The 20552-nt window shown below is 38.8% G+C and overlaps 2 protein-coding genes across 22 annotated transcripts in view; one reads left to right on the forward strand and one right to left on the reverse strand.

Annotated features, from left to right (window-relative positions):
• The window catches only part of LOC135224321 (gem-associated protein 6-like), a 108609-nt gene extending 93984 nt beyond the window's left edge, over positions 1 to 14625 (forward strand). For all 3 annotated transcript variants that reach the window (XM_064263217.1, XM_064263216.1, XM_064263215.1), the window contains exons 4-5: positions 12033 to 12137; positions 12291 to 14625. In XM_064263217.1, coding sequence (XP_064119287.1) covers positions 12033 to 12137; positions 12291 to 12407 — 222 coding nt within the window. In that variant the 3' untranslated portion in view covers positions 12408 to 14625. The remainder of the gene's footprint in view (positions 1 to 12032; positions 12138 to 12290) is intronic.
• A 1693-nt stretch (positions 14626 to 16318) lies between these two features.
• Positions 16319 to 20552, reverse strand: part of LOC135224319 (uncharacterized) — a 1756683-nt gene continuing 1752449 nt past the window's right edge. For all 19 annotated transcript variants that reach the window (XM_064263193.1, XM_064263195.1, XM_064263194.1 and 16 more), the window contains one exon: positions 16319 to 19301. In XM_064263193.1, the coding sequence (XP_064119263.1) occupies positions 19230 to 19301 (72 nt within the window). In that variant the 3' untranslated portion in view covers positions 16319 to 19229. The remainder of the gene's footprint in view (positions 19302 to 20552) is intronic.

Here is a 20552-nt window from a genome sequence, read left to right on the forward strand (position 1 = left end):
CGCCGCTGGGTGGCGGATGTACGAACCACTCCCGTAAGCTTGTCAGATTTTTCTCTGTCGCGGGAACAATAACAACTGTTGTCGGTTCCTCTCGATAGTTTTTCGATTCTCGCTTGCCTGGAGTTAATTTGGACTTCTTTTGGTGACGTATTCGCTTTGTTTGGCTTGGCATACGCTGATTGTGGACCGGTTTGATTTTGAGTTTGATTTTCTTTAACGATGTCTGATCTAGAATCGGTAGTTAAAACTTCGGTTTTGTTTAGGGTTTGCGTGAATGAAGGATGTAAGGTGAGGTTGCCGAAAGCTTCGGTAGACCCCCACACGGTTTGCATGAAATGCAGGGGGAATGAATGTGCTTTTGCTAACCCTTGTAGTGAATGTAAGGGATTGAATGAAGAAGAATATAAGGCTCTCTCTTCTTATGTTAGGAAGTTGGAACGTGATAGAGTGCGTAAGGCTTCCTCTAGAAGTTCTAGCAGATCTAGAATGAGTGAGTTGGATGTGGATCCTAATAGTACTAACGTAGAATTAGAACCTTCTTCCCAAGTTGCAGCCCCGGCTCCCCGCACCGAAGCCGAAGATTCGCCTTCGGAGGCGGCAGCTCTGAAAGCCAAGAATCGTTCTATGGATCAGAAGATTCGTCAGTTGGAAGGTAAGGAGAGTGTTAGTGATCAGTGCAGTGTCCCCAGTGTTGTGGAGGGTGCGTCTGACCGGCTCCTTAGTGCCTCTAGGCCTAGACCTCTTCCAGACTCCCAGTTCCAGTGGAGTAGGAAAGTCGAAAGCCGCAGGAGGGCTAGGGAGAGCCCCCACCGGTCAGGCGTCCCCTCGGCAGATCCTGAAGAACGCTCCCGGGCTGCCTCGGATCGCTACAAGAAGGAGCTCCTACGCCAATGCTTCTCCTCTTCGTCGTCTCCCTCTCCGAAGAGAGGTTGGAACTCCCCGGATGCGTCGCGCCCGTTGAAGAGGGCTTGGAAGGCTCCCTGCAGTCCTTTGGCTTCTAGTCCGGAGGTTTTCCCGGAAGAATCGTCGGTGGAGGCGAAGAAACCCAAGAAATCCTGTGATCGTTCTTCTTCTCGCGCTCCGCGCCTGCTTCCGAGGAAGAACAAGAAGATTCTCCTACGAGAGTACTCGCGGGACTTCAAGCTCAGATCACGGCGCTAGCAGACTCTCTAGCAGTTAGATCACGTAGGAAGAAGGACGTTTCTCTTCCGATCAAGAGATCTAGGCGCCGCTCTTCAGAGGATCGTTCTCCTTCATATGGGGAGGTTTCGTATGAAGGTGGGGGCTCGCGTGAGCGCCCTCGCTCGCGTGAGCGCCCTCGCTCGCCTGGCTCTCTTTCGATTTCAAGGCGCCAAACATCGGTAGGACGCTCTATGGAGAAAGAAGTTTTTTCTCCAGATTGGATTCCCGCTTCCGGTAAGCGCACTGCACCTGCTCATCACGCGATTTCTTCAACTCCCTCGCGTGAGACTTCTCCTCAGCAGCCTCAAGATTCTAGAAGGCGCCCTTATACAAGTAGGCGTTCTTCTTCCAGATGTCACTCTCCTCGAGTGTCGGATCGTGACTTCTCTCCTGACAGGCATCTAGGAGTGGTAGGAGTCGTGTGCATGATAGACGGCCTACTGTTAGCCGCTCCCCGCAAGGTAGGCGCCAAGAGCCTACTGCACATAGATCTCCTAGTAGGCGCTCGTCTCTTTTAAGGCGTCATACTCCTGATTATTCTCCTAGGGGCAGACAACAAGAGTCTTTCAAGCGCCCTTCTCCGTGTAGGCGCTCTCCCGCTTCTAGGCGCACTTCTCCTGACCGTTTGTCTCTTGGTAGGCACCAGGAATCCCGGAAGCGCCCTTCTCCAAGTAGGCGCTCGTTAGTTTGAAGCGCCCTTCTCCTGAATGTTACCCTCTTGTTAGACGTCAAGAGTCTCGCAAGCAGCCTTCTCCTAGTAGGCGCATTTCGCCTTCCAGTCGAACTTCCGTTGATCGTACGCAACTGGACAGGTATGGAGAGCCGCGCAAGCGCTCTGCTCTCGATAGGCGCTCTTCTCCTGGCAGCCGCTCGCCTCAGGATAGGCGCATAGAGTATAGTAGGCGCTCGCCTCCTCGTAAGCGCCCTGTGGATGTTTCCGAGGATTCTCGGAGTAGGAGCCCTACCTCTCCTTCGGCTGAGATTCCGTATACCTCGAAGAGGGAGTCTCATCGTAGACTTCCCAGATCTTCTCATCGTTCTCCAGTGGATGTGAACTCTTCTAAGAGAGGGCGTTCTCCAACCTCTCGCTCAACTCCTGCTAGGATCCCTTCGTCACCTAAGGATCTTCCCGCGCTCGCCTCGACAAGACGTCCTAGAAGGTTCGGATGAGGAACCGAACACTTCTGCTGCTGTCTCTTCTTACAAGAAGCTTACAGAGCTACTTTTACAAGTTTTTGGGGATTCCCTTACGCCTACGGCTCCTCCTTCTCCTCACTCACTTTTTTCAACGGCGAAGACAGCGAAGAGTTCTTCTTGTGTGAGGATGAAGCCAACTCTTTCTATGAAGAAGGCACTGAGGAGTTTTGGTTCCTGGATGGCTTCCAAAGAAGAAGCGGGGAAAACGATGTTCGCTTTTCCTCCTTCGAAGTTATCAGGACGCGCTGGTTTCTGGTACGAAACAGGAGAGCCCTTAGGATTGGGTCTACCGTCTTCGGCTGATTCGGATTTTTCGGCGCTGGTAGATTCGACAAGGAGAACTGCCCTTAACTCTGCTAAGACGACTTGGGCAATGAATGAATTGGATCATTTGCTCAAAGGTATGTTTAGAGTGCTAGAAGTATTTAACTTCCTTGATTGGTCGTTGGGAGTCCTAGCCAAGAAAATTGAAGTGCCAGAGTCAATTTCGCCAGAAGATCTTATGTGTGTTTTGTCTTGTATGGACAAGTCGGTAAGAGACGGAGCGAGTGAAATCGCCTCCCTTTATGGGGCCGGGATCGTGAAGAAGAGGTCGGTTTATTGTTCCTTCTTAACGAAGTCGGTCTCCCATGCTCAGAGGTCTTCTTTGCTGTTTGCTCCTCTGTCTACTCAGTTGTTCCCGAAACATCGAGTGCAGGACATTTCGAGGTCACTTTCGGCCAAAGCCACCCAGGACCTTTTGGCACAGTCGGCAAGAAAACCTCGCCCTTCCTTCCCTACCAAGGCTAAGAAGGAAAAGGCAAGTGTTCGAGAACCCTTTCGAGGGGCATCTTCATCAAGAACCTCTACGTTTAGAGGTCGTAGACCTTCAAGAAGGGGTAAGACTTTCGCCAAGTCTGTTAAAGCCCCCAAATAACTTGCAAGTCCTTCAAACAACGGTGGGCGCCAGACTCTTAGAGTTTGCAGAAGTCTGGGCCCAAAAAGGGGCGGATCCTTGGACCCTTTCTATTTTGAGGAGAGGTTACCTCATCCCTTTCGTCGAAAGACCTCCCTTGACGACCATCCCAAGGGAACTGACGGCCAGGTACAGAGACCCCATCATGAATCAAGCTCTCCATCTAGCAGTAGATCAGATGCTGGAGAAGGGGGCTATCGAACTAGTGACAGACCATCATTCATCGGGCTTCTACAACCGCCTTTTCCTAGTTCCGAAGTCCTCAGGGGGATGGAGACCGGTGTTGGATGTAAGCGCCCTGAACTTCTTCGTAGAAAAGAAGAAGTTCACGATGGAAACGCCTTCATCAGTGCTGGCAGCACTTCGTCCAGGGGACTGGATGGTTTCCTTGGATTTACAGGACGCTTACTTCCACGTACCGATCCATCCTTCCTCGAGGAAGTTTCTCAGATTCATGATGGGGGGGAAATTTTTCAGTTCAGGGCTCTGTGTTTCGGCCTCTCGACGGCCCTCAAGTGTTCACGGGGATTTTGAGGAATGTGGCTCAATGGCTTCATTTGAAAGGGGTGAGGATATCCATGTACCTCGACGATTGGCTAATAAGGGCCAATTCAGAAGATCGTTGTTTGAAGGACTTACAAGTAACTTTAGAATTGACGAAGGCTTTGGGACTTCTCGTCAATTTCAAGAAGTCATCACTAATTCCCGAGCAAGAGTGTGTGTATCTCGGGATACAGATGAACTCTCTGAGTTTTCGGGCTTTTCCCTCGCAGGAAAGGATAGCCCGAGGATTCGAGAGAGTAACAACCTTCTTAGGGAAAGAAGTATGCACAGTGAGGGAGTGGATGAGTCTGCTGGGGACGCTCTCCTCTCTGGAGCAATTCGTTTCCCTAGGAAGGTTGCACCTGAGACCGCTCCAATTCTTTCTTCATCGGAATTGGAGTCGTCGTTCTCAGGATTTGACGTTCTCCCTGTCGTTATCCCAGGACATCAAGAAACATCTCTTATGGTGGACAGATCCCAACCTCTTTGCGAAGGGACTGTCTCTTCAATCACAGACCCCCAACCTGGTGTTGTTCTCCGACGCGTCGGACATGGGGTGGGGTGCAACTCTGGGAACCACCAGCGAAGTGTCAGGTACCTGGGTGGGGGACCAGGTAGCCTGGCACATCAACAGAAAGGAGTTGATGGCTGTGTGGTTGGCTCTGAAGGCTTTCGAGCCCAAAGTCAGAAGATCGGTAGTGCAGGTCAACGCGGACAACACTACAGCTCTGGCATACATCAGGAAACAGGGGGGACGCATTCCTTCTCCCTGTACGAGACAGCAAGAGCCCTTCTTCTGTGGGCAGAAGAAAGAGGAATCAAGCTTCTCACCAGGTTCGTGCAGGGAGAAAGGAATGTAAGAGCAGATCTCCTCAGCAGGAAAGATCAGGTCCTTCCCACAGAGTGGACCCTTCATCTGGATGTATGCCAGAGCCTGTGGAAGTTATGGGGCAGGCCACACATAGACCTCTTTGCCACGTCAAAGAACAAGAGCTGGATCCTTACTGCTCTCCGATATCGGATCCAGAGGCAGTAGCAATAGATGCTCTTCTTCTAGACTGGAACGGACTCGACGTCTACGCGTTTCCCCCCTTCAAGATCCTGGGGCTAACCATCAAGAAGTTCGTAGAGTCCGATTCAACGAGAATGACCTTAATCGCTCCCTTTTGGCCGGCCCAAGAATGGTTCACAGAGGTACTGGAATGGTTGGTGGACCTTCCAAGATCGCTCCCGCTAAGGAGCGATCTACTCAGACAACCCCACTTCGACAGGTACCACAAAAATCTCCTCGCTCTCAGTCTGACTGGTTTCAGACTGTCCAAAGTTTGGTCAGAGCGAAAGGCTTTTCAGCAACAGCTGCTAAAGCAATCGCAAGAGCGAGGAGACCTTCCACCTTGCGTGTATACCAGTCAAAGTGGGATGTCTTCAGACGTTGGTGCAAGAGGAAGAACATTTCCTCTTCCAGTACCTCTGTGACCCAAATTGCGGATTTCCTTATTTTCCTCAAAGAAGAATGTCATCTGGTTGTGTCAACTATTAAGGGATACCGCAGTATGTTGGCGGCGGTATTTCGGCATAGAGGCTTAAATATATCCGATGATAAGGACCTGCATGATCTTATTAGATCATTTGAAACCATTAAGCGTCCTCATGTAGTACCGAACTGGAATCTAGACGTAGTCCTACAATTCCTTGGATCGTCTAGATTCGAACCTCCTGGCTTAGCCTCTTTCAAGGATTTGACGAAGAAGGCTATCTTCCTTTTGGCCCTAGCACAGCTAAAAGAGTGAGTGAGCTCCAAGCTATTGAGGGCAATGTAGGGTTTAAGGAAGATTCTATGGTGTGTGCGTTTCTTCCAAGTTTTCCTTGCAAAGAATGAAAACCCATCACGCCCTTGGCCCAGGAGCTTTGAAGTTCGTAGTTTATCTTTTCTAGTAGGGGAAGAGCCTGAAAGAACTCTTTGCCCTATGAGAATTATGAAGTATTTCCTTAAGAGGAAGGAACAACTTAAGGCTAATCAAGATGTGCTTTGGTGCTCCGTAAAGGACCCCACTCGGCCCATGTCGAAGAATGCTCTTTCCTTTTTTCTGAGAAGCCTTATTACAGAGGCACATGTTGCCTGTAAGGAAGATCATTTTAGACTACTGAAAGTGAAAGCTCACGAGGTGAGAGCCATCGCAACTTCGCTTGCATTCAGAAAAAATATGTCTGTGCGGAACTTGATGGAGGCGACTTTTTGGAGATGCCAATCGGTTTTCGCAAACCACTACCTACGTGATGTAAAAATCACATATGATAAATGCTTCGCCTTGGGTCCTTTCGTATCGGCGGATTCGGTGCTGGGGCAGGGAGCTGAAACTTATCCTGTGTAAATTTTTTATATGTTACCCTATATTTTATATTGTTGTTTTTTGGTTGTCTGAAAGAGGTTGCAGGAGGCACCTCTTTTTGTCGTAATATTAACCCTTTGTATTTTGGTTAGGTGGTCTGGTGGGTTTTGGCTCCTTGCAGAGGTAGTGGTAAGGATCTGTTAGGTAAGCGGACAAGGTCCCTCTAACAGCATCCGACTTGGATTCTACCACAATAGGGGATCACATATCCCAGTGGTAGATCCGAGAGTCTTTCAGCATCAGGTCACGTCCTAGCTGTAGCTCTCCAGGCAATGCAGACTCAGAGATAGTATCTATGAAGTCTTCATCCTGAAAAGGTGAGAACCAAGGTTTTTATATCCTACAACATTAGTTGTTTCCCGTCTTACCTGTATTATTGAGCTGTCTCTTACCCTCCACCAAGGGTGCCAATCAGCTAAGTATATATCTGTCAGGGAAGTTCATGTACAAAAATGATATTGTTAAACTACAATAAAGTTTTGTACATACTTACCTGGCAGATATATACGATTAATGGCCCACCCAGCCTCCCCTCAGGAGACAGGTGGAAGAGAAAAATCTGACAAGCTTACGGGAGTGGTTCGTACATCCGCCACCCAGCGGCGGGTAAGGTAGACCACCTGACCTACCTGTCGCGTGTGCCGCGAGATTTGAAATTCTGTCGGGAACGTCGGAGACTATAGCTAAGTATATATCTGCCAGGTAAGTATGTACAAAACTTTATTGTAGTTTAACAATATCATATTAAGACCATATGTTCACTAACACATTTTGTTTTCAACAAAAACATTCTGTAAAATGCAAAAATATACAGTAATACCCTGAACTTATGTGAGGTTAGGTTCCAGACCCCCTTGCACAATTGCATTTTTTGCTTATTTTGGCACAGAGTCTGGAAATGCAAATAAATGCATACATCTAGAGTTTGAACACTGAATACGAGCCTATTCATGCTCCCTAAATATTAAGCTAACTTGAAATGAAATTAAAGTTACTGTCATTTCATTTATGGTAAAAATATAGGAGTGTGAAGATTACATAATCACAGTATATCTTTCTTCCTTCTCCCTTCCGACCGACTGATCTAATTTTAGAGAGAGAGAGAGAGAGAGAGAGAGAGAGAGAGAGAGAGAGAGAGAGAGAGAGAGAGAGAGAGAGAGAGAGAGAGAGAGAGAGAGAGAGAGAATTATTATTAATATTTACACTTAAAAGCTTGATAACTTATAAATTACATAAGAAAATTGAACAAATATTTTGCAGGGTTTCTCCAGGATTCGGAAACGTTGCATTTGCGTGTCTGAAATACTTGCGTATGATATTTAGTTAGGTTCCAATGAAAAGTTTGCGCTATTGTGAATTTGTGCAACTCTAATCAAGCAAGATTGGGGTATTACTGTACGTGATCAAAATAATTGCAATTCAACTTGTGAATTTTAGCGATAAGTAAGACTATAAAATTATAATTTTAAAGGATTAGTTTATCCAGACCTCTGAGCATAATAAAGGCTCTTCAATTTTCATCATATTGATCTTGGAGAGGGTTATTCTGTATTGTTACTGACATCGTCAACAGTTTGCAGTCGTATTTTGTGATTGAAATATCTTCAAATCAAACAGAAGTAGAGGTCTGTCATTGGCGAACAGATCACCATGGCAATCAGCCATCCAATTAGGTTTTAGCTATTTTCTGTCTGTAGATTCATATGTTTTGAATACAATAGCACATAGTTTTTAACAGTTTGTGTATTTTACTGATTTTATGAGGAATAGAATTAATTTCTTCCTTCAAAATTGTTGAAATATAAAAGATGATAGAATTATGATAGAATTAATCTGCATAGAGGAACTGGCAATCTCTCTCTCTCTCTCTCTCTCTCTCTCTCTCTCTCTCTCTCTCTCTCTCTCTCATCTCTCTCTCCTCGTCTCTCTCTCTCTCTCTCCTCTCTCTCATTTGCCAATAAACCAAGTATCGTTCAGTTAACTCTCTCTATCTCTCACTCTTTCTCTCTCTCGTCATCTCTCTCTCTCCTCTCTCTCTTCTCTCTGCTCTCCTTCAATTTGCCAAGTAAACACAAGTATTGTTCAGTAACTCTTATCTCCATGAAGCTTACCTTTGTCCTATTTGTCTTTCCTAAAATCATACAAAACATTGTACTGTAGCTACCAATCAAGCAGGAGATAGGTAAAACTGTTAACAACGGTAATTCCCACTCTTCCAGACAATATTGGGGCATAATGACCGTACATACTGCACGCAAGTCAAATCAGTTACAAGTTAAAAGCATTTTAATTTAGTACAGTAGAAATACAGAACTGTATATGAAAAGTAAAAATATAAATGAAAAGTTTATTTAAACCTTTGGTAAATAAAATGAAAATGGTATATGATGAGCAGAGGAACATTAACTACAGTGGACCACCATATTCAAAACCTGCGAATGCTTAGAAACCTCTCTAAAATTGCTTATAACTGCCTATCTTGAAAGTTCAAATACCAAATGTATACTTTGAATAACATCCTACTTCAAATACAGTAGTACCTCGAGATACGAAAGGCTGTACTTACGATAAACTCGAGATACGAAAGCCAATGCGAAAAATTTTACTGCTCTACATACGAAAAGTTTTCAAGATACGAAAGGTTGTTGCTGTAAATTCCCGAGATTCGCCCGGACCACCGAGAACAATTTTAAAACTCCCACGCCGCCAACTGAGTAAACTCGCCACCATCCTCCCGTTCTCCCATTGGTTCCTGATGCTAGTCACCCCATAAGGTCCTGCTCTCCTATTGGTCAGCCTCTACCCCCTTCTGCTTTAAGTATTCTATTGGTAAAAGGTTGCTGTAAATTGAAAAACTTATTCATGCAATACATTTAATAAAAAAAAACATTAGGTAAAGATAGAATAAAGAATAGAAATGAATGGTTATTATATTGTTTGGTAGTTTCAGTAGTTGAAGAGAGATAATGAAAATTTATGGCTTACTGTGTAAAAGTGATTGCTTGGCGATCGTTCGATACTCGTAAGTGCTGGATGTAAACAGACGTTTGGAAGCTTTTTTTTGTTTGTTTATTATAGTTGATGGTTACTTAATAATTATTTGAAATGAGTACATGCAATACATTTAATAAAAAAATTGTGAATTAGATATCATAAAATATAAAATCAATCAGACTGTCAACAAATACGTAATTTTTAGAATTCTTCTTCTTTTTTATTATTACATTACGTATACGTATGTTTCATTATAGCTGTCAGTAACTCAGTATCTCCATTAGGTAAAGATAGAATAAAGAATAGAAATGAATGGTTATTATACTGTTTGGTGGTTTCATTAGTTGAAGAGAGATACTAATGACAATTTATGGCTTACTGTGTGCTAGGAAAAATGATTGCTTGGCGCTCGTTCGATTCTCGTAAGACGGGTGAGAGCTGAATGTAAACAATCGATTGGAAGGTTTGTTTTTTGTTTGTTTGTGTATTATAGTTAATGATTAATTAATAATTATTTGAAATGAGTACATACTGATTATTTATACATTTTATTGGCATATTCTAAGCTTTTAGCTCTTAGGTTTAGATGTCAGAATCATAGACTAGGCTACAGTAGCAACTGCTAACATAGGCTAGGCTTATTGCTAAGGGACATATGCTAAAGTCCTAATATATGCAGTAAAAATTGGGTTGAACATTGCATGCAGTTGAATATTACTCAAGTATGTACAGTATTTTGCCTTTTTGGAGTCATATTTCTTCCGTCGTAACCCTAGAACATGTGTTTTAGGCCTGGAAATGTAATTTACTGGGGTGTTTTTGGAGGGCTTGGAACGGATTAGCCATTTTACATGTAAAATGTGTTCCAAGATACGAAAAAATCATGATACGAAGGCCGTCTCGGAATGGATTAATTTCGTATCTCGAGGTACCACTGTACCTTAAATTACCATCCTATTACTGTATTAATCTTTGAGATTATATTATTATCGTTTCAAAGTCATCTTAAACATATTACCGGAGAGAGAGCATTGAATCGGCAAAATCATGCATATATGTGACCATCAAGAGTGAAATTATGAATTGTTTTAGAGACAGAAAATATTAATAGAGAATAATAATGAAGAGAGAGAGGGAATAACTCCTTACGATACCAAAGGTTGAAATGAAATTCTATAGGCAACAGTCCTTCCCCTCCTCCAAACACAAACATACAGAAGTAAGAGAGAGAGAGAGAGAGAGAGAGAGAAATTTCATTATTATTTAATCTCATTAAACTTAATATTTGAAAATTAGTACTCTTAATTATTATTTTATCTTAAATGTAGTAGTACCCTTAAAGATATATACATACACTTCTAACACTTCCAGCCAAAACAGAGGGAGAGAGTGAGTTACCACTATGACATACATAACTTGGGGGGTGAGAGACAGAGAGAGTTATCCTTATTTAAAAGAGTGAAATAGAAAGATTATTTTATTTCTGTAAAATACTATCACATATGACTTTTCTAATTACAGTTATGTTATTATTATTATTATTTGAAAATATTAATAAACATTATACATACATACATACATGTACCATAAAAATTTATCTCATCTCAGTAAGAGAGAAGAGAGAGAGAGAGAGAGAGAGAGGAGAGAGAGAGAGAGAGAGAGAGAGAGAGAGAGAGAAATTACGTGAACATTAGTTGGCAACACGCCCCCCCCTCCTGTCACATTATATGACATATTTGACTGGACCTCATCTTAGTACCTGGATCTAAAAAGAAAGATGCAGGGTTGAATGGATTTTCCGTCATCTTACATAGTTTTTTAATATATAAACTAAAATCTTACTGATTCACCATAGTATTTTCTTTAATGAATTTATATTATTGCTGTTTACATTAGTACTGATATTTGAATATTAGTAAATCATTTATTTATCATACAAAAAACATACATCTCTGTGAGAGAGAGAGAGAGAGAGAGTATTTTTTTATTATTTGATATCATTGAATCATATTAAAATTACTAATACAGTATTAATCAGTATTAATATTTGAAAATTAAAATAACTATTACAGTATTAATCAATATTAATATGTGAAAATTAGCAAATCATTTTTGTACCATAAAAATGTATTTTGTCATGAAAATAACATCAAAATACAGACAGTCCTTGGTTATCGGCAGTCATGGTTAATAGCAATCTGGTTTCATGGTGCTTGTCTAGCACCATAACATCGGTGATTTATGACACCATAAGCACCACAAATTGCCGCGAGCGCCTCAGTGGCGTGGTTGGTTTGGTGTTTTCTTCTCACCTCGGTGGTCGCGGGTTCGATTCTCGGCCATACCATTGAGGAGTGAGAGATGCGTATTTCTTGTGATAGAAGTTCACTCTCGACGTGGTTCGGAAGTCACGTAAAGCCGTTGGTCCCGTTGCTGAATAACCACTGGTTCCATGCAACGTAAAAACACCATACAAACAAATTGCTGCGTTTCGGTTAAAGGCGGTATTCGCTTATCAGCACCCTGCCGATAACAGAACCCCCGACGATATCCGGGGACTGCATGTACACTATTTTGATTAATTTGGCTGACCCTCTTCGGTGTCCGTCTTATCCAACATCCGGATTAATTGAGAGATTTTCGACTCATAGCTGGTTTTATGTAAGGATTAATTATATAAAATTACTGTATGTATTGCCGTCATGTTCAGACAATAGCTCTGAATATACATATATATAATGAGAAAGTTACCTATTTCCAAATGTTTGCAGGTTCATTATAGCAGTAGAGAAATAGTGGAACGACGTGAAAGTCTGTGCGTTTGGTTAGCTGGCAATCGCGTCCCATACACCATCAGAGATGATTTGAGCATTGAGGTAAACCAATTGTTTATTTGGTAATGTGAGTAGTTTATCCTTTGAATAATTTTTTTTTTATAAAAGTTTATAATAGTGGCATACTTTTATTTTTTACCAGGTTCAGTAATACTATTGGAGTATATTTTCATATTTTATACGTTTGATTTGCAGGTATTGCAAACTGCTGTGATAGCACCACCATATGAGCCAGGTTCCATTCAGTGCACCAATGAAGTAGTTCTTGATAAGGTTATGAAGTTAGTTCAACAGATGCCAGCAAATTCTTGACAGTGCAGCAGTAGTATCCCATAATAAATTGTGCTTCATTTGGGCATTTGTAAGTACAATATGTATTTTTTTTTGTTTATCTTAAGTAATACTCCATATTTGATAAAGAATTAAAGGGTACCTGTATTCTCATTATTCATTATTGATTGGTCTGTTACTTGGTCAAGGTTTTTTATGATTAACTTGCACCTTGACTTCACAGACAGTTCTTGTTGCGTGGCCTCCAATCTGTAATGAAATCTTTCAAAACAAAGACCCAAGACCTGGTAGTATAGGCACCATAATACCTTAGAGTCAGTGTAGCTATTGTATGAAATCTGTTTCCTCCTTTCACCTTTCCTTTGGTATGTAGCAGTATTTCATTGAGAATAATTGTCAGTTCTTTGGTTCTGTAATGAATTTAAAAATATACATTTAGGAATAATATAATAAAGTACCTCAGGGACTGCAGGTGATTGTGCACAGTATGTCTTTCAGATGATTTTTTACTCAGCATGCAGCTACTGCATGGTATATGCACATTAAACTTACACTATCCATAGGGTATTTGAGCTTTGGCTGTCATGTACCATTGGTTGAAACTTTGGGATATGTACTAAACCTATTACTGCTGATTAACATAAGTATATTACAGTAATATTTTATTCAGGACGATTGACCTTTTTGTAATTAGCAGTAAAATTCATCAAACAATGCAAAAGAGAATTGAGATGTAAACAGACAGACATTCATACAAATACTAACAGAAGCTATAGTTTACATGTACAGTAATAGCCAAGGGAAGAGTGAACATGGTACTTATAAATTCAGTGATTGTTCTATTAATGTCAGCATATATATAGTGTAGTGAAATTATTATTATTATTATCATTTATGTGTAAGTATTGTTAAATTTGTTTTTGTATTCAACATTGTTAACAGCGTTAAAATGTAAAGTGGTTAAATCACAAGGCTCAGATCATTTCAGAGTACGTACTACCTCCTTCTTCCAACAGCTGTAACCTTTATGATATTTAGCACATATATTGTATTTAACCCAGTCCTAGTGAAATAGATATTTAATTTCACAATGTTCCACATTTAAGAAAAAAAATCTATGATCAAAATAGTGTATGTTGTACATCATTGACTTTACTATTACTTTTTTAATTTGTTATATGACTTTTACTGTCAGTTTCTGTAAAAGTAGGTGCACAAAATAAATCCAGTAGCATCAGTTTTGGACAATGAAAAATTTATTTTAAACTTCTGAATGGGTCCATGCTCAGATATGTATATTCTGCATATATTCATTCAATTCATTTCACTTGTTGCAATCCATTTCATAATTTGAGGTGAAAGCTGCTTTACATGTTTTATAGTTGTATTATCAGATTTAACAGTCTTACATGCAGCATCATCTCTCTCCCCTTCAGTTTCAAAATTTATACTTTCTTCTCTTTAAATATGTGAGCAGTTTGAATTCCTTAAAGCCTCATGTACATCTTTCTTTTTTCTCTAACACTACCCTTCTTGTCTGCAAACTCAACAATCCTAAGTCTCATCTTCTTAACCACTCCTAACTTACCAATGACCCCATCTTCCATTTCATCCACCTTTACAGTGTCAACACAGCTACAATTATCTTTCAAAATTTCCTGCCCATTTTTCATATGATCTCCCAACACACTCCATTCATCAGCCTGCACATCACTGATCCATTTTGCTTTTTGTAAGTTTCAAAATTTACATTCTGCCAACATTCATCATGGGATGGAATTGATAATCAGATTGATTATTAGTTGTAACCATTAAGAAGATACCATATAGTTTTGTATCACAAAGTATCAATTGTTAAGTTTTAGATGGAGGAGCAAAATGCAGACATGTCAGAGTGCCATTAATCCTGTCTTGATTCAGATTAGGTAAAAAATCGTCACCATTTTATCCATAATATAGGAAGCAGCCCTGTGAGAGCTAAATAAATGAGCTCAGTGGTCTGGTTAAACTACTTGATAACTATATGCATTGATGTAATTGTAATAGTTAAACATTTCAGTAAAGGTTTAAATTTACATAGGTGGTTGAATGTGACCTCATAATTGTCTATACGTATATAGCCGTTCCTGGTTAATTCATTAATTAGTAGTAATATCTTTTGACCAAACATGTATTGAGGGTTATTTTTTACCTTGTAACCAACTGCCACGTTAATATTATAAACATGACAAATTTTAAATCATTTTGTATTATTTGGAATGAATGTTACCCACTACTAAAGTTAGCTTTATCTTCGTGCCGTTTGGTGCGATCAGCATTTAAAAAAAAAATCAAAATACTCTTGGCTAACTTGCTTGGACTGTTTTTAGATTCATCTGTTTCACACCTGATGGTGCTGGAATGTTTACATTTTGTCATATTTCTTCATGCTGTCGTCTTAGACAGTCATGATTGGCTAGCTATATTTTGATTGTCTCTCGCTAATTTTTCCTTTACAGTATTGTAATTCTTTTCTGGTTTTTGCTTAGGTCATCTACAAAAAGCAGATAAAAACATTAGGCTGTAATAGGAAAGTTTGTTAAAACCATTTGTTGAGTTTTCCCAATATCATGTAGTCTCAGCAACCATGTTAGACTTGCTTCCCAGGCTAAAGTGTGGTTTTCTTGATAGATTATGAGTGTTTGATGAGAGGATGTAAATTTTTGTGAAATATTGAAAGTTGTTAAAAGGCCAATAGTTTACAACAGATAATTATAGCACATCAGCATCCTCCTCAGTTTTTCCTTTTGCCTTCCGGTGTAGTTTCTCCTCCTCCATTAGCCTTACCTGATAGCCTAGGTTAATTCCTCTCTCCCTCATTCTGCTCCCTAGGTGGTACAGGAACAGTAATATAATTGACATATATTCTTTTATTAGTTAGGTTTTGAGTGAAATACTCTTTGGCTAATGGGAGGAATTTCTTATTCTTTTTACATCTCGGTTGTAAAGTAACTGAACATTTGTGTAAATCATATAGGTAGCCCTGCTCAACCATTAGTATAATTGTTTTTGACGGTGGCCCGTCATTATCTCCTCAACCTTTAAGGAACGGGCTAAATATATTATTAAGCACAAGCACACCCCCTGACTGGGCAAACTTTAACCAATTTAAGAAAAAAAACATCAATAGAAAGAGGAAGATATATGCAAATGCACATGGTGTAAGAAAAAGAATTTTACAATTTTTTCTCTGTCTTCCATGGGGAGTGGAAAGTGAATATTTACAACCATGTGTAGGGTGCCTCTTTGCCAAGACATTCGTAAATTTTACCAAGTGATACATTTTTTTTTATAATTTTATGTAAAGTTACAATTATAATTATAGCTCACACAATTATTATAACAGATAAGAACTAAAATCAGTGATAAATTCTGAGTACATATATTTTTTTGAAAAATATTTATGAAATTAATTTTATGGGGAGATGGAAATAATCTGTAGAATTTTTAATATCCAGCGCTTAAATACAGTCTTCATTTAATTACTCTTCTTATATTTAAATTTTGTCTTTACATAGAAAGCATTCGTGGACCTTGTGTAAAGTTCTGTAATTCTCGTATAATACACGCTGTGCAACACATGGATTATCTGATCAAAACTTAAATCCATCATTTTGAAATTATATTGAAATTCATTTAGCAGATTTATGCAAAAATTACAATTTGATACATATGTAGTTTCAGTTAACTTGGGATATACAAATTGCATATTGTAAGTTGAAATTCATATTCCAGGTCAAGTCTTGCAATTGTTGACCCTCCCTTGCAAGTTTTATGTTTTTCATGTGATGTAAAATGTAATTTATCGTGAATACCCTGAAGGTCTATTTTATGTCATGTGAAAAAAGTAACTATTCAGCCCCATTAGCTTATTAGGTTAAAAAACAAGCTCGGTTTAACAACCATTTTATTAAGAACTGACTGGCAGAACAGACTTCATTACATATGGCACACAACGTGGTGACATCACAATAGTTTCCTTAATGTATATCTGATCGCAAACTTTGGTTTTTCATGTTGAAACAGGTTACACCAGCAAATCGCCACACAGTTAATCCAATCCAAGGAAAAGGTTTAGTCTATTATCTTGGAATGTTTTTATTCATATTTTTTGTTCGAGCAGCTAATTCCCTCTCCCATAAAACAGTGATTTTCTTTTACTGTATGGTGATTTTTTAAATGCACCATTTAGTTTTTTCTAGGAAGAAAGGGTGTAAGGCAAGCAAATATGAAGTTATTTCTAAAATACTGTAGTTTTAAAGCAGTGAATCATTTTGAAGAATACTTTTTATAATGAACCATCCAAAATCAGCATTTGTCATTTGGGGGTTCATTCAGTCAAGTTGTACTTGACCTTACACACTATCTTGCATACCTATAAGACACACTTTCCATTTGATATACAAGTGATTTTCACTGTTGATAGAGTAGATGTAGGATTCCAATATACCAGCATATATTTCTGTTAGGCATTAGAGAGTAGATTTAAACTGGGTAGCACATAATGATCAAACTAACAGTTGCAAATATGAGCTGACAAATCTTTATTACATTACTAATGCTGCTGCCATTTATTTTTTTACACTCAGCCATCATTCATTATTTTATAGTTATGTTTACAGAAAATTTACCTGATGCTTTTATGTTGATTTTTCTTGGAAAGGAAGAAGCATTTTTACTGCATTTTTCCATCCATGATATAGTATACCAAAGTCATCTTAAATTATGTGGCCTAGTGACATATAATGAAGCAAGCAGAGGAATCCTCCACTACGGAGAGTGATGATGCTCGCAAAAGAAAATCAGAATGTTATCAGGTTATAGAGAGCAATAGGTATGTTAGTACAGTACTTCACCTGACAGCTTGTGCACACATGATGCAAGAAGATGTTCAAGAGTAATTAAGAGGAAAAATACATAAATAACACAATATGGACATTATAAATATTGAACATGGGTAAGGCTACTCATGTCTTATCTATTTATTGTATAATAAAAAATAAGACAAACCTGATAGTACTATATTCATATATATATATTTATACTGTACAGAGGTTTCCCTACCATCACAAATTTATTGTTACGAGACTCACATGTACACTGTACAGTCAACCTGCTCTTCCATATCAGGCACAAAGGCAAAACATTACTCAACGCTGTGGACTAATGGAAAAACTCTTTCCTTACTGTCATAGCTCTCATGTTTTTAAGAATCTTTCTGTGAATTGCTAAAATGCATTCCTTATTTGAAACTGCTATCAGTAATTAGGAAATATTAAATGAAATGTATAAACAAAACCCAAGCTATAGCCCTTTTTATGGGCAGCATTGAAAAAAAAAGGACTGCAGTCAGAAAAGCACTAAACTAAAAAAATTAAGTGACTCAACTATAGTTAAAAAACCAACATACATTAGAATTATAACAGCAATACTGTAAGTCTTCCAAAGGTCCACTGAACTCTTCTATAATGATGAGCTCATGGCAAATGAGTTCATAAGAATTGCAAAAGTTTAATATATATAGAGTTTTATGATATGCTCCTCTAAAATTAAGTTGCATTTTCTGTTAACTTTTCATTACCTTTTAATAAATAAAAAAACTGGCTGCATCATCTCCCTATGATGTACAACTACACAAAAAAAATAAAATAAAAGTTGATACAACTACTCTGCCAGTTCACTGAGTTTTCCCTGGATTGAAATAAAAAACACTTTGAACTAAGGATACTTGTGCAGTGACTGAAAAACTTTCATTCAATGAGGATTATCAAGAACTGGATAACCAAATATTTTAGAATATCCATGAAGTTCACCATATACATATTTTCTTATATAATGAACTTTACGAAATTTAATTTCTTTTTTATTATGTAAACCATCACTAGTAGTGATAATTCATGTGAAAAAGAAATTGTTCCTGTTATTTGGTATAACACTGGTACTGTACTGAGGGTTGCAACTCAGATCACGTTATGTTCAAAGTTCGTGTTTTCTCTTTTGTGATCCAGCTATTCATCAAATTCAACATATTAACACCCATAGGCTTAAATGAAGGGTACCATAAACATTGTAGTTACTACGCCTAACTAGCAGTGATACTGTATTAGTTCAATTGAAGGCATTTCAATTATACATTATCTAGTCTATGCAAGTGGAAAACCAGTTACACACTGAAATCACATTTTATGGAAAAGATCATGCCTTTTTCTCATTGCTATGTAGTCAAAGCACAGCCAGAAAGCTTGAATAATAATTCATTACACAAGGAGTAGCAGAAAAGCTACTTTACTTGACTCCTTCATTGTAAGTGTACCCACATGGTAAAATTACTCTTTTACCAAACAAAACAAGTTTTTATAGTTACATTTATATTTAATTGTATTTCAGGCATTGTGGTTAGTTAAACAGCAGGCTATTAACTTTCCACTGATGCTATAATTTTGAAAGCAAGATAGCTTTTCCAGTGCCACTAATTGAATCAATGCAAAGTAGTTTAAATATCTTTAAGGCAATAATTTATGACCTGCTTATGTCACTGACATAATAAATATGTTGGTCAATATATTTATGATAAAACCTTACTTTTGACTCAAACCATTTCCTTTACAAAATGGTATATACACATCAAAATAAATATGTAAAGAGACATACCATACCATTACTGTTTAAAATCAATGTTTTAAAAACTGTACAATCTGATCAGCTTTCCAATTATATGTCAACTGATAAAGATATGCTAAGTTAAAAATAAAATGACATGATTTGTTGCAATAAGTAGGAATTTAACTCTTCAAAGAAGAAGCACTATATATACTGAGGAGTTTCTTGACCAGTTAAAAGGCGGAAAATTGAAGTAGGCATAGTCTTCATTCGAATCTGAAAGTAAAAATAAATTGGGGTTTAACAGTTTGGATATTTATTAAGAGTCATACAATTTACATTACTCATTATTTTACTTCTATGCTAACTAGAAAAGTGTAGCATAAGGTGAGTATAGTCATCAGTGGGTAAAATAAATAATTTCCTCTCATTTCAAATGAGTATTGCTCTCATCAAAGGAGTTCCTTTCCATGTCATAACTTCCTCGGCTACCCTACGATGCTCCCAGTATGGGGTAGTGCCATCAGTGCTCCTCATTTGGTGCACTGTAGGCATTACTTAAGGTCTTTGCAGCGTCCCTTTGGCCCCTAGCTGCAACTACTTTCATTCCTTTTATTATACCCCCATTCATATTCTTTTTTCTTCCGTCTTACTTTCCACCCTCTTCTAACAATCATTTCATAGTGCAACTGTGAGGTTTTCCTCCTTTTGTTTTATACCTTCCTTTTGTTTTATACCTTTCAAACCTTCTACTGTCAATTTCCATTTCAGCGCTGAATTTCCTTGGTTGCCCCAGTGCTTGGCATAATGCCAAAAATCTATATAAATAAAATAAAATCAAACCCTATGATGCTGAAGCCTTCTGTTTGCTCTGATATTTTGTACTACTCTTTTTCTCTTGTCTTACACCCTTTCTGTATGAAGTTGGTATGCATAGTATTTTTAGATTACATTTTGTCAGGATGTACTTTGGCAGGGTTACAGCATTTGTTGTTTTAGTCACAGTCAGGAATACCAGCCTCCTGTAAAATATTTTAGCTTTGATTTCATCAAAGGGTAAACTGAAAAACTTTTCAACGTTTATATTCAATGCACTTTTTTTGTTCCTCAAGTTAATAAAAACTTCTGTCTACTTTCAGTTGTTTTCAGTATATACACCAAAATTGGAAAATAAAAATGTTTGGAAACGTTATCATAAGCAATGTGACTGGACTACAGAAGAAATATATGGATGGAATAAGGAAAAAGACTGGAGGAGTTAATTATCTCCACAGGTGAAAAACTGGTTTTATCAAGATCAGAAATAAAAATGAAACCAAGGGCATTCTGCATTACACATACCAATAGAAGCATGCCTAACACAGTGTTGCAAGCAGAGTTGAGAGTAAGGGAAAGGGAGATTCTGAAATAAATCTCTGTTATAAAAACACTAGCTTCAATCTTCTTCTAGGACAAAATTATCTTGGTTGAACAAGAAAGACTAGAAGATAGGTTTCGGCAACAATGGCAATTTTATGTCCTGGAAGG

This window comes from Macrobrachium nipponense, chromosome 12 (assembly GCF_015104395.2).
Source record: "Macrobrachium nipponense isolate FS-2020 chromosome 12, ASM1510439v2, whole genome shotgun sequence".
In the NCBI taxonomy this organism is placed as follows: Eukaryota; Metazoa; Arthropoda; class Malacostraca; order Decapoda; family Palaemonidae; genus Macrobrachium; species Macrobrachium nipponense.